The sequence below is a fragment of the Pan troglodytes genome, chromosome 15 (genome assembly GCF_028858775.2).
Source record: "Pan troglodytes isolate AG18354 chromosome 15, NHGRI_mPanTro3-v2.0_pri, whole genome shotgun sequence".
Taxonomy (NCBI): Eukaryota; Metazoa; Chordata; class Mammalia; order Primates; family Hominidae; genus Pan; species Pan troglodytes.
Window position 1 is genome coordinate 18,299,353 of NC_072413.2, and position 14,710 is coordinate 18,314,062.

General features: G+C 33.5%; 1 protein-coding gene across 1 annotated transcript; it reads left to right on the top strand.

Annotated features, from left to right (window-relative positions):
• Positions 1-10,789: 10,789 nt before the first annotated feature.
• On the top strand, positions 10,790-11,735 carry LOC473306 (olfactory receptor 4K2-like). The gene has a single exon (XM_063792782.1). It carries the CDS (start codon positions 10,790-10,792, stop codon positions 11,732-11,734), a length of 945 nt encoding a protein of 314 aa, XP_063648852.1. The 3' UTR covers position 11,735.
• The last annotated feature ends 2,975 nt before the right edge of the window (positions 11,736-14,710 follow it).

Genomic DNA, 14,710 nt, shown 5'->3' on the forward strand with positions numbered 1-14,710 from the left:
GGTACAGGAGTGTGTTGAAACCCAATCCAAGGAAGCTAAGAATCACAATAAAACAATGCAGGAGCTGACAGACAAAATAGACAGTATAGAAAAGAACATAACTGACCTGATAGAACTGAAAAACACACTGCAAAAATTTCATAATGCAATCACAACCATTAACAGCAGAATAGATCAAGCAGAAGAAATGATATTAGTGCTTTAAGACTGGTGTTCTGAAACAAGACAGGCAGAGAAGAATAGAGAAAAAAGAATGAAAACGAACAAACAAAACCTCTGAGAAATATAAGTTTATGTGAAGAGAACAAATCTGTGATTCATTGGTGTCCCTGAAGGAGATGGGGAGAATAGCAGCAACTTGGAAAACATATTCCAGGATATCATCCATGAGAACTTCCTCAACCTAGCTAGAGAGGCTAACATTCAAATTCAGAAAATACAAAAACCCATGTAAGACACTTCACAAGAAGATCACCTCCAGCACACATAATTATCAGATTTTCCAAGGTTGAAGTGAAAGAAAAAAATGCAAAAGGCAGCTAGAGAGAAAGGTCAGGTCACCTACAAAGGGAAGCCCATCAGACTAAACATACCTCTCAACAAAAACTCTACAAACCAGAAGAGGTTGGGGGCCAATATTCGAGATTCCCAAAGAAAAAGAAATTCCAACCCAGAATTTTACATCTGGCCAAACTATGCTTCATAAGTGAAGGAGAAATAAGATCCTTTTCAGACAAGCAAATGCTGAGGGAATTTGTTACTACCAGACTGACCTGCCTTACAAGAGCTCCTGAAGGAAGCACTAAATAAGAAAAGGAAATATCATTACCAACCACTTCAAAAATACACTGAAATACACAGACCAATGACACTATAAAGCAACCACACAAATAAGTATGTATGGTAACCAACTAACAGCATGACCACAGGATCAATTCTACGCATATCAATACTAACCTTGAATGTAAAAGGGGTAAATGCCCCAATTAAAAGGCACAGAGTGATAAGCTGGATAAAAAAGCAAGACCCAATGGTATGCTGTCTTCAAGAGACATGCAATGACACCCATAGGCTCACATGCAATGACAGCCATAGGCTCATATGCAATGACACCCATAGGCTCATATGCAATGACACCCATAGGCTCAAAATAAAGGGATGGAGGAAAATCTACTAAGTAAATAGAAAACATAAAAAATAGAGATCGTAATCCTAATTTCATACAAAACAGACTTTAAACCAACAAAGATAAAAAAGGACAAAAAAGGGTAATGACATAATGGCAAAGGGTTCAATTCAACAAGTAGTGCTAACTATCCTAAATATACATGTACTTAACACAGTAGCACCCTGATTCAAACAAATTCTTAGAAACCTACAAAGAGACTTAGACTCACACACAATAATAATGAGAGATTTCAACACCCTACTGACAGTATTAGACACATCACTGAGGCAGAAAATTAGCAAAGATATTCAGGACCTTAACTCAGCACTGGATCAAATGGACCTGAGAGATGTTTACAGAACTCTCCACCAAAAAGCAACAGAATATACATTCTTCTCATCACCACATGGCACATATTCTGAAGTAAGCCACACAACTGAACATAAAACACTCCTTGGCAAATGCAATAGAACTGAAATTATAACGACCATTCTCTTGGACCACAGCACAATAAAATTAGAAATTAAGACTAAGAAAATTGCTCATAACCATAAAATTACATAGAAATTGAATAACCTGCTCCTGGATGACTTTTGGGTAAATAATGAAATTAAAACAGGAATCAAGAAGTTTATTGCGGCATTATTCACAATAGCAAAGACTTGGAACCAACCCAAATGTCCAACAATGATAGACTGGATTAAGAAAATGTGGCACATATACACCATGGAATACTATGCAGCCATAAAAAATGATGAGTTCATATCCTTTGTAGGGACGTGGATGAAATTGGAAACCATCATTCTCAGTAAACTATCGCAAGAACAAAAAACCAAACACCGCATATTCTCACTCATAGGTGGGAATTGAACAATGAGATCACATGGACACAGGAAGGGGAATATCATACTCTGGGGACTGTGGTGGGGAGGGGGGAAGGGGGAGGGATAGCATTGGGAGATATACCTAATGCTAGATGACGAGTTGGTGGGTGCAGCGCACCAGCATGGCACATGTATACATATGTAACTAACCTGCACAATGTGCACATGTACCCTAAAACTTAAAGTATAATAAAAAAAAAAAAGAAAGAAAAAAGAAAAAAAAAAAAAAAAAAAAGAAGTTATTTGAAACTAATGAGAACAAAGATACAACATACCAGAATCTCTGGGCCACTGCTAAGGCAATGTTAAGAGGGAAATTTATAGCACTAACTCCATGATGCCTTAATTAGAGTAATTTTATATTAAGTCTTGACATCAGGCAGTGTGAATCCTCCAAATTTGTTCTTTTTCTTCAGTATTATGTTATCTATTTTAAGTCTTGTGCCTTTCCATGAAACTTTTGAGTTAGTTTGTTGCTATCTACAAAACCTCTTTTCTACTTTTAATGACTTCTGTGATTTTATTGAGCTCATTCTGTTAATACTGGATAATCTCTCTATTGTAAGGCAAGCTGATTAGCAACCTTAAATCCATCTACAAAGTCCCTTTTGGCAATTCAGGTAACATATTCACATTATAATATTGTAAGGTCTTATATATACTTGGTCTATATATAATTTGTTGTTCTCAAGTCCCTTATATTAATTGTCAGTTGATTTCTGTGCTTCTCCAATATTACTTAGATATTACGGTTTTATAAATTTTTGCAGATTTGATCTTCAACAAAGCTGACACTGGGGAAAGGACACACTCTTCAATAAATGATGCTGGGAAAATTGGATAGCCACATCCAGAAGAATGAAACGGGACCACTATCTCACTATATACAAGAATCAACTCAAAGTAGATTAAAAACTTAAACATAAGACCTGAAACTATAAAAATACTTGAAGAAAACCTAGGGAAAAATTTCCTGGACTTTTGTCTAGGCATAGAATTTATTACTGACATCTCAAAAGCCACAAGCAACACAAATAAAAATAGATAAATGGGACTTAGTTAAATTAGAAAGCTTCTGAGCAGCAGAAGAAATAATCAGCAGAGCGAAGAGACAACCTCCTGAATGGAAGAAAATATTTGCAAACTATTCATCTAATAGTGGGCTAATACCTAGAATTTACAAAAAACCCAAACAACTTAACAGGAAAAACATAATTCCACTGGAAAGTGGCCAAAGGATATAAATAGACATTTTTCAAAAGAAGACATACAAAAGGCCAAAAGATATATGAAAAAATACTCAACATCACTAATCATTATAGAAATGCAAATCAAAACCACAATGAAATATTATTTTCCCCTAGTCATAATGACTATTACTAAAAACAAAAACAAAAACAAAGCAAAACAAAATATAACAGATTGAAAAAGGAACCCTTCTACACTGTTGATGGGAATGTAAACCAGTATAGCAACTGTGGAAAACATTATGGAGATTCCTTACAATAGTAAAAATAAAATTACCATTGGATCCAGCAATTTTACTACTGGGTATTTACTCAAAGGGGAAAAAAACTCAATATATCAAAGGGATACCTGCACTTGCATGTTTATTGCAGTACTATTCACAATGCAAAGATATGAAACCAACCTAAGTGGGGGTTTGGGCTTATGAAGCTGTTAGTAAAAAGACTCAGGGTTTGTGAAGTTGGTGAGGGATTTTGCAAAGCTCTTCAAACTGCATGCAGAACTGTTGACCAGTGAGGATGGCAAGGTGGACAGCTCAGCAGCCAGGGATGTGCTGGTGGACAGGGGCAGTAGCATGATGTGCAGGTGTACCCAGCAATGTTTGGGGTACTCAGGTCCCAAGTGGTGCTTGGAAGAGGTGATGAAGCTCTGAAATAATTTCTGAGCATGATCTATTATCAAGCCAGTAACATACAAAATACAGAATATTTCATGATGATATCCTGCAATAAAAATCATGAAAAAATAAAACAGAAAACAAAACAAACCAACAAAAAATGTGGTGTATATACACAATGGAATATTATTCAGCCATAAAAAAGAATGAAATAATGTCATTTGCAGCAACATGGATAAAACTGGTGTGAATTAAACCAGGCACAAAATGATAACTATCCCATGTTCTCACTTATATGCAGGAGCTAAAAAAATTTCATCACGTGGAGGTAGAGAGTGGAAAAATAGATAATAGAGACTGGGAAGAGTGAGTGGAAAGGGCAGGGGAAAGAATAAAGAGAAGTGCATTAAAGGATAAGATAGGAGGAATAAATTGAATGTTTGATAGCAGAGTAGCATAACTGTACTTTAAAAAGTATCGTACTGGAGTGACAAACACCCTAAATATCCTGACTTAATCACTATGCATTACATACATGTAACAAAATTCCACACGTATCCCATAAATTTGTACGAATAAAAAAAGTTTAAGTTAGCTAAAAACCAAAACATAAAGCAAACAAAGAAAATGAAATAATATTTTTAATTCTTGACTACTTTAATCTGATTTGCCTTCAGACAAATTTTGAAAATTATTTTGTGAACTCAAAAATATCTCATGGTTTATTGAATTTTATTTTATAGGAGGGAAAATGTATGTGTTGAACGATGTTGCATTTTCCTCCAATACCATAATAAGTATTTAAATTTATTTGTCAACTTTTTTCTTTTTTTAGAATAGTATAGCTTTTGTCATTTATAAACAACACATTTCTGTTTAAGATTATTCCTATTTAGTTTATATAGCCTATTGTTCATCTTAATAGGTTCTTTTTGGCTACATTTTAACATATTACATTTTAACATATTACATATTTAATATAATGTTAAATATATTTATTTAACAATTAAATATATTTAAGTTCAATATATTTAAGTTAAATATATTTAATTGTTGAATAATTTATAAGAAGGTTATTGAATTTATATTCTCATTTTGAAATTTGCCCTTGTACTGAATTATCTGGGTTTACTTTTTAAAATTCTACTTTATAAAATTATCTTAAAGTAAAATGGACCTTTTCTTTGTTCTGGTAAACAATCCATTAATTTTAGCACATATACAGATTATGTAATCAGCACCGCAACCAAGATATAGAACAGGTTACTAATACCAAAAACTCCTTCATGCTCTCTCTTTATGAATTATTTTTTATTTCTATTCTTTTTCTGTTTATTCTCTTGCCTTTTCCAGTATTACTCTAATAATAATTATACCTGTTTTCCAGGATTTATACAGTTTTCCAGGATTACTCTAATAATTATTATATATCCTTATTTTTTGTTTTACAATAGGATACATATTTTAGATTTACAGCTAGCCCTCTTTTTCTGTGGGTTCTATATTCTTGGATTCAACCAATAGTGGATCCAAAAGATTAATAAAAAACAATACAAATAATACAAATTCAGAAAGTGATACAGTATAACAACTAGTTACATAGCATTTATATTGCATTAGGCATCATAAGTAATCTAAGATGATTTAAAGTATATGGGAGGATGTGTTTAGATTGTATACAAATATCATGCCATTTTAACTCAGGGATTTGAGCATCCATGGATTTTGGTATCAGCGGGGGTCCTGGAACCAATCTTCTGTGGATACCAAGGGACAACTAGAAAACTATTAAATCTTTAACCAGTTTTGTTAATTTTTTAAAAAGTCATTTCCTTTTTCTTTGTAGAAGGAAAAACATCTTAAAACTAAACTTGTTTCCTTATTTCAAAGAATGCTAGAAATGTGGTCAGCTAGGAAAGATTTTCTTGGGCTCTATTGCCAGACCTGTGGGGAATGTAGGCTGGATATGACAGTTGTGAAGAGTTCAGTCTTTGAGGTATTTGGGAAACAAGTTGTGCTTAGAGAGCAAGCCACAGATAAATGATCGACCTGCAGGTAAATATGGCAAGACCCTTGGCTTATGGTTTTAGGTTGTGAATCCACATCTATATCTTCCTGGATAATCCATTATGAACACTTCGAAAATAATGATAATTATTATAAACATCTCTGCTATTATTTCTACTATATTAAGTACTTTGCTTGTAGTAAGCAATGAACTGAATGTTTAAAGTTTATTTCTATAATTTAATTTTTACACTATTCGTCTAAGGTACTCCATACTACCTCTCTTCTCTTCTCCTGGCTATGATGGACTTTCCAACATCCCCCTTTCTATGATTCACCTATCCCTCGAAACAGCTGTCAGTATTAGTTTGTGCTAATTTTTTAATGTATTGTCAGAAACCTTAATGCATGATTCTTCCTTTAATACACAACTTCCAGTAAGCAAGTATTTGCTGGAGACAAATTGCCTTAGCCTAAAAGAATAATTTTCCAATTACAGTATTTTGAACATTGGGGCATAAATATGGGAATATTTCCATAACTAAAGGAGTAATTTTTTGTTCCCCATATGCTCTGTAAATGACTGCTTCAATGTTTTCTTCTCCTAGGCCAGTCCCAGTTGTGCTTTTCTCCAATGAACATTGCTACATCACAGGAGTGCATTCCCACTTTAAATAGCAAAGACACACTTCACAGTTCTTGTTGCAACTCTGTGAAAAGTTGGGTCAACATTTTAATGACTCCCACTGTGAGTAGATTATAGTGTTTAATCCCTGATCTAGTAAATGCCACTGCTTTCTAAGGGGTTTTATATAAAGACAGGAGAAAAATATACATCCATACTCCAGGCTTCTGACGCTTACTAAAGAACTATGGTGATTTCAGTAGGCTTGTCATCCTTGGAGGAAATGGTGTTTTTGATGCTAGGTGCATAACTGGTAGGTTAAAAGCTAGATATGATAGGGTCTTCAGAAGCAGTTGTGGTTTGCATTCTTCAGATAGCAAAACAATTGACATTTATTTAATAATTATATAAAACAGAAATAATGGAGGAATAGTAAATAAAAAATTATATATGACTTAAAGACATAAAAATGGATGATTCCATTAAATAGAAATTAAAGCATTCTTTCTGGTGATGAAAATGAGAAAAAATATAAATATAAATTTATGTATATGTTTAAATCAATATAAGTGTAGTTCCCATTAGTAAACAAATTGTCAGTAAAATAGAAATATTCAAATGTGTGAAGCTGAGGGTTTTCAATGCATTTAATATAAAAGGAACTTGTGCCATTTTCATATGGAAAGTGCAATTTCAAACAGATGAAATTATTTTGGTAGTACATGGTCTTTTTCTAAACCCCTGCAGTTAAATAGATTAGAATTTTTATTGCATGTTATTAATATTAAAACACACTGATTATTTCTGAACAGCCTTCTTAAATTTGGATTTTGAAACCTAGAAAATTCCTTAAATTTTGCCCAGAAAATATGCTTCAAGCTTTACATAGACCATCTAATATAATTCTAACAAGTAGAGGTCAAATCTTAGGCTACTGAGGCATAAGTTAAGTCAAGAATACCCTAACTACTCTTAACTGCTGGGCAATAGACTCCTTTTAAGAATTCTCGAATATCATTCTATGACAAAATTTAAAAATACTTTTTTTTTTTTTTTTTTTTTTGAGATGGAGTCTAGCTCTGTCATCCAGGCTGGAGTGCAATAGTGCCATCTCGGCTCACTGCAACCTCCGCCTTTCAGGTTCAAACAACTCTCCTGCCTCAGCCTCCCAAGTAGCTGGGAATACAGGCATGCACCACCACGCCCAGCAAATTTTTTTTATTTTCAGTAGAGATGGGATTTCACCATGTTGGCCAGGCTGGTCTTCAACTCCTGACCTCGTGATCCACCCACCTCGGCCTCTCAAAGTGCTGGGATTATAGGTGTGAGCCACCGCACCCGGCCAAAATAATTTTTCAATATTGACAAAACAGTTTAAATATGTGCAAATAAATGGAGATGTAACCAGATTTTCCTCCACATGGGAAAACATGAGGTCATCTGAAGGAAAAATATTGCTGAAGGTAACATTTATTTGTATTTTTATTTTTGAGATGGAGTCTTGCTCTGTCTCCCAGGTTGGAGTGAGTGGTATGATCTCAGTTCATGCAATCTCCGTCTCCTGGGTTCAAGCAATTCTCCTGCCTGAGCCTCCCGAGTAGCTGGGATTACAGGTGCCGGGATTACAGGTGCCCACCACCACACATGGCTAATTTTTGTATTTTTAGTAGAGACGGGGTTTCACCATTGTTGGCCAGGCTGGTCTTGAACTCCTGACCTCAAGTGATCCACCCATCTTGGCCTCCCAAAGTGCTGGGATTACAGGTATGAGCCATTGCACCCAGCCGTGAAGGTAATATTTAAAATTTTGATATTTAGTGTTCAATCACAGAATGAGTTAAGGATGGAATAATACGGTAAATTGTAATTAACAGAGTACAATTCATTTCCAGTACATTTGCTTCTGCACAGCAACAATTAAAAACAAATTAAAAATTTTAAAAATGAATCAGATTTTTTCCCATTTTTATTTTTCCACTTCTAACTGGACTCTGAAAGTTGCTGCAACAGAACAATTGCTATAATCCTTCTATTCTAAAGTCAGAATGTGTAGTCAATGTAAAATTTGTGATAGTTAACCAAAAAAGAAGCCAAAATTGTTTTGGAACATTTGTTTTAGTTTTTACTACAAATCAGGTAAGACTTTTTCTTTAGACTAGAAACCATGCCACTACTTTTAACTAAAAGCAGTCAGCTAATCTGCAAATTTAATCAGCCAATCAGTTAATTCAGAAAAAAGGGGGCACATAATCATAAAACTTATTTTTTCACGGAATTGATACATTGGCACTGTCAGACAGTTAAATCTATATGTGTATTGATCTACAATCTAAAATTTCAATAGTCAGTAGTCTCAGGCATTCATAATGCAAGATTTTCTTTTTTATTATTTATTTTCAAGAATTTTTGGAAGGATCATTGGGAAAAAATTAATGGAAGAGAATGAAGAAAATAGAAGTCAAATAGTTCTTATCTTCTTTTTTTTTTTTTTTTTTTTTTTTTGAGACAGGTACTCAGTGCTCAAGCTGGAGTGCAGCGGCATGTTCTCGGCTCACTGCAGCCTCTGCCTCCGCCTCCCAGGTTCAAAGGATTCCCCTGCCTTAGCCACCCGAGAAGCGGGTGTGGGATTACAGGTGTGTGCCACTATGCTTGGCAAATTTTTGTATTTTTAGTAGAGACAGGGTTTCGCCATGGTGGCCAGGCTGGTCTCAAACTCCTGAGCTCAAACCATCTGCCTGCCTCAGCCTCCCAAAGTGCTAGCATTACAGGCATGAGCCACTGTGCCCGGCCCATTTTTTGACTCTTCTTCCATTTGTTCATTCTTTGAGTTTATAACAATGATTTTATTCTTTTCTAAGCATATTAATATAGACTATAACTTAAATATTAGTATATTGATATTTTAAAATTTTTGACATTCGTCCACCATGTTTCACCGACATAATGAAATCTTTTTTAGTGTACCTTGAAAACTTTTATTGAAGAAGGAATGAAATATTGCATTTTCAAAGACGGATAAGTTAGAATACAGGATTAGATAAAATTGCATTGTCTATTATAATTAAATTATTATCAAAACTAGATAAATATTCAAATGTATAAAGTGAAATATTCAAATGTGTAATATAACAAGGGAATTCATATAGTTTTCCATGTGGAAAAAGCAATTTAACTAAAAAAATGATTTAGATGCATATAGACTTATAAATGCCTGATCTAACACTATATTTTTTTACTTAATTAATTTTGGTCTCATCAAATTTTCCAGTAACCCAGACAACTTTCCAGTTACCCAGCTAAAATTTCTGTAGTCAAAGGCTTAAATTTCATTAGGTGGCTGGCAAAGTAAACCCTACCTGGTCACAAAATTAGCTTTCATTTACTAGGGCTAAGTTTCATTTGCTTTGTACCACATTTTTGACTGTTTGGTAAAGACATTGATATTCCATAGGAAATAAAATTTCTAGAACTTGGGAAGCACTGTAAATGAAAAAAATTAATTTTGAAAAATAATTCTGAGTTCTTAATGTATCCTTTTTGTTTGTTTTTTCTAGTTTAAAATATAGCTTTGGGTAGAATGAAAAGAACTAAAGGAAGGAGATTCTCTTTTTAAAACATGTTTCTATGAAATAATAAATTACCAAGAGTGGAGAATAACTCTTGTAGGTTACAAGTATGCCTTTTGGTTATCAGTTGTCTTATGGAATTAAGAAATTAAAAATTAAATAATTTATCACCCTCATAAGATATTAAATGGATCTTCTGAAATCATTATAGTAAAGTCTTAGTTAAGTCTAGTGTTTAACAATAGTTGATTCAAAATATTCACATTTTTGTGTGTAAGAGAAACCTTTGAGAGTTCAACACATTTTATTTTTAGTTTTATTTATATGCCTTATTCAGTAGAGCACACAAATGTAATGATCTGCCTCAATAAATGTGTATTATATAACTCATTAAGTAGTATTCAGATAGGTATATAATTGTGTGGGCATGTGATGACTACAGCTCAACGTGTACTGATGCTGGTCAAAACCAAGAGGTTAAACTTTTCAGATTATATCTGGTAGCAACTGTTAAGTGATTCCCCCCAAAAATGTTTACTCTGAGAATTTTTAGTTGGATTCTAGTTAATCAATCTTTTAGCGAATGATAAGTCAATATGTGGTTGTAGAAATATCACATTTTCAAACTCTGTAATTTTGTTCCTTTTACAATTATAAAGCCGAGTCTGCAGATGAATGGAGGGGTTCAACTATTCCAGAGTATCTGAATTCATGTTACTTGGACTTACTGATTCTCCTGAACTCCAGATATTCTTTTTTGTGGTGTTTTCTGTCTTCTATTTAATGACCATGTTGGGCAACTGCCTGATTTTGCTCACTGTCCTATCCACCTCACACCTTCACTCTCCCATGTACTTCCTGCTCGGCAACCTGTCTCTCATTGACATGTGCCTGTCCTCCTTTGCCACACCAAAGATGATTATGGACTTTTTTGCTCTGCGTAAGACCATCTCTTTTGAAGGCTGCATTTCTCAGATCTTTTTTTTGCACCTCTTCACCGGGACTGAGATTGTGCTGCTGATCTCCATGTCTTTTGACAGGTATATTGCCATATGTAAACCTCTCCATTATTCAACAATTATGAGCCAAAGAGTGTGTGTTGAGCTTGTGGCAGTTTCTTGGACAGTGGGCTTTCTGCATACAATGAGCCAATTAGCTTTTACCCTCTATTTGCCCTTCTGTGGTCCCAATGTTGTAGACAGTTTTTTCTGTGATCTTCCTTTGGTCATCCAGCTAGCTTGTATGGATATTTATGTTCTTGGGATCTTCATGATTTCAACCAGTGGTGTGATTGCTCTTATAAGTTTTCTGCTTTTGCTCACCTCCTACATCATTGTTCTTATTACTGTCAGGGACTACTCCTCCACAGGATCCTCCAAGGCTCTTTCTACCTGTACAGCACATTTTATTGTTGTGTTAATGTTCTTTGGGCCCTGTATTTTCATTTATGTGTGGCCTTCCACAAACTTCCTGGTAGACAAAATTCTCTCTGTTTTCTATACCATCTTCACTCCCTTTCTGAATCCACTTATCTATACTTTGAGAAACCAGGAAGTGAAGACAGCAATGAAGAAGAAACTGAATATTCAGTATTTCAGTCTTGGGAAAACTGCTCCGTGATACTTCATGCAATGAATAGAGATCTCCTTTGTGAGATATAATATCAACAGTTATGTTCTTAGAGCAATCAAAAAATTAAACTTAGAATTTACCTTTCAAATCATTTAGTTTAGATTTATGAAAAGAAGTCAGGGATAAGAAACGTGCGACATCTTTTTTTTTAATATATATTTTTTATTATACTTTAAGTTTTGCGACATCTTAATGAAAAGTTAGCGCAGTGTTTACAAACCTTTTGAGTTATGGGTCTATTTGATAATCTGGTGAAATGTAAAGGTTATTTTCATAGAAAAATGAACATATCATCAAAATTGTGAACATAAATTCAGGACCTCATAGACCTCTGGATCCTACAAACATACCTCGGATTAAGACTACTTAAAGATGCCTGAGATAAAATATGAATCTTCTGTTTTCTAATCCAGAATATTCCCATTCTGTACAGCCTTGTGGTACTCTGATGGTGTTTAGATTAATTTAGAACTATAATTAGCAGTGTAGGACAAAACAAGTATAACACTGAAAATACTTTTATGGGAAAATTTTTACTGTGAAGAGATTCTTTTAGGTAATGTTCAACAATCTTGATGTAAGGGGTTCAGTTGTTTGAGTTCTGTGTCAACTTTGAAAATAAGAGAACAGTTCAAAGATTCAGAAATTTAACAATACAGTTTCTTAATAGGTGTTTATACCACTATCACACTTCATAATTAATATAGCAAATAATCAAATAATAATTTGTGAAGTTTAAATCATAGAGAGTAAACTACTCAAATCTGACTGGCTTTCAAAATCTGGCTGAAAATTATAAGTATGATGAATTTATTTACTACCAAGACTCAATGTTTGGGAAAAATATTAGCTATTAAATTAATCATAAGTTTTTCATTTCCAAAATAAATATTGCAGCATATTATTGGTCTTAGAAGAAGCTTTGTGTCTAATTTTCAACATAATGTAACCTGTGGAAAGAAAGGAAAAAAAGAATTTAAGAAATACATAGCATGATTCTCCCTAATTTGGTATATTATTGATCATGTTAAATAGATTTTTTATTACAAGACAGTCTTTGGAAATCAGCCAGCCAGTCCAATTTTCTAACAGCTGAAGTACTGAAGGTCCAGAGAATTCACGGAACAGATTTAAGGCTGAATTACTGTAAGGGGCAAAGACATTTCTCTAGACAAACATGGACCCTGGAATTAAATCTTGATTCTGTCATTTCCTAGTTGTATTATCCCTGGGGATTCACTTTACCTCTCTCCCTTTCTCATCTCTAAAAAGATTGTAAAAGGTAAATTAAATATTTATCATGACTGTTTTATGGAAAGTATACAGAATGGGTTCTAAAAATGTCATTTCTATTTCCCTATAACTTCTTCCCAAAATACATCTTATATTAAAGTAGTATGCCTTTGAAGAATAACGTCTTTCAAAAAAAGTCACTAGCAGGTTAAATTCGATATTCTAGTTTTAGGATGTCTCTAAGACTGCAGCTTGTTAAGACATATGACAGAAAATCGAATAGAACGTTTTCCAGTTTTTCATTACTAATATGGTTGGGGTGACAAAACTAGGTTAGACTGCATGGTATTTTGATATACTGATAAAAATGTGTCTACTTAAAATGACTGACGTATATAAAAGGAGTTCTGGAAGCAATCGGTCATCACAGATTTGAACAGCAAGTAGCATGAGAAAAACACGACTTTGCCTTGCAAAGAAAGAAATGGCATTAATAGTTTTGCCACTTAGAAGTCCAAGATAATTGTAAAACATGCTTCAACACAACCTCCAAGCCAAATATTTAACATTAAATAATGTGCAGAAGCTTATGAAGGAATGTAGTGTTGGAGCTAGACAGAAAACCACATTTTAAATTTGAAACACTAGTTCATTTTAATAAATTATAAACTCTTCCTTATGTCAGCTAAGCAAATAAAAAAAAGGTTAAGGTGGAAATGTACTTTTACCTCATTTTGACTTTTCTGCCAAAATTCTCATCTTTGGTTTTGGATATAAATCTCTGCTCCTGAAATGTCAATCTTTAGTTCAATAATTATTTGTTGAACATCTACTCTGTTTCAGGCCCTCGCTGGGTGCCAGAGATCCACTAAAATACAAGATCTGTTTCTCTGTCTTTGAGGGACATGTATCCAGCAATCAGTTAGATCAGTCTGTTGTAGGTGTCGATTCCAGTGTCACAAATTTCTTGTTTTGCAATGTTGAGCAAGTTTTTTTCAATGTTTCTAAGCCTCAGTTTTTTTACCTACAAAATGTGGTAATAATATTTAACCATTAGTAATGTTGTGAAAATTAAGCAAAAATACATGTAATATATTTAACGATGCTTGGTGTTCATTAATGCTTTAATAAATACTAACTAATTATAGTTTTGTTATTTTTGTGGTTGTGTTAAACATGCATAAGATAGCAGGTACTAGAATGGAAATAAGGGTTCTTACTTGAAATTAAATGGCAGAATTTCATACTGTAATAGGATGTATCAATTTACCTAGTATTAATTATTGTTAAAATACTGGATTTTTGTCAATTATTATTAGTCTTTGATGCATTTCTGTTTAGCATCGTCCTTTGTATGCGTTGGCCTTTGCATATTTTTCCAAAGAAGTATTATACTTTTGGGGTTTCTTATTTTGAATTGAAGAATATGCCAAGATTGCATAAAAGGGAAAAATAATAAATACACTATGTTCAATAGGTCAATGTCTTGTTTTTTGGTTTTTTTCACAATGATTTTAAATTAAATAAACATAGTTAAAAACTCTGAAGTATTTTGTCCCTCATATCTTACCCATTCAAAAGATAGTAATGGAAATGCTGTCTTATATATATTAACTGAGAAGTAAATGACTTGATAGTTATCTATTGAATTTTTTAAAAACACGTTAATAAATAAGGCAGACTTTGTCCAGATTTATAAAAATATAATAAATTTTTTATTTTGAGACATGG

Excerpts from the sequence above, each read along its gene's own strand:
- LOC473306 (XM_063792782.1), top strand. The coding sequence starts at position 10,790 with ATGGAGGGGTTCAACTATTCCAGAGTATCTGAATTCATGTTACTTGGA.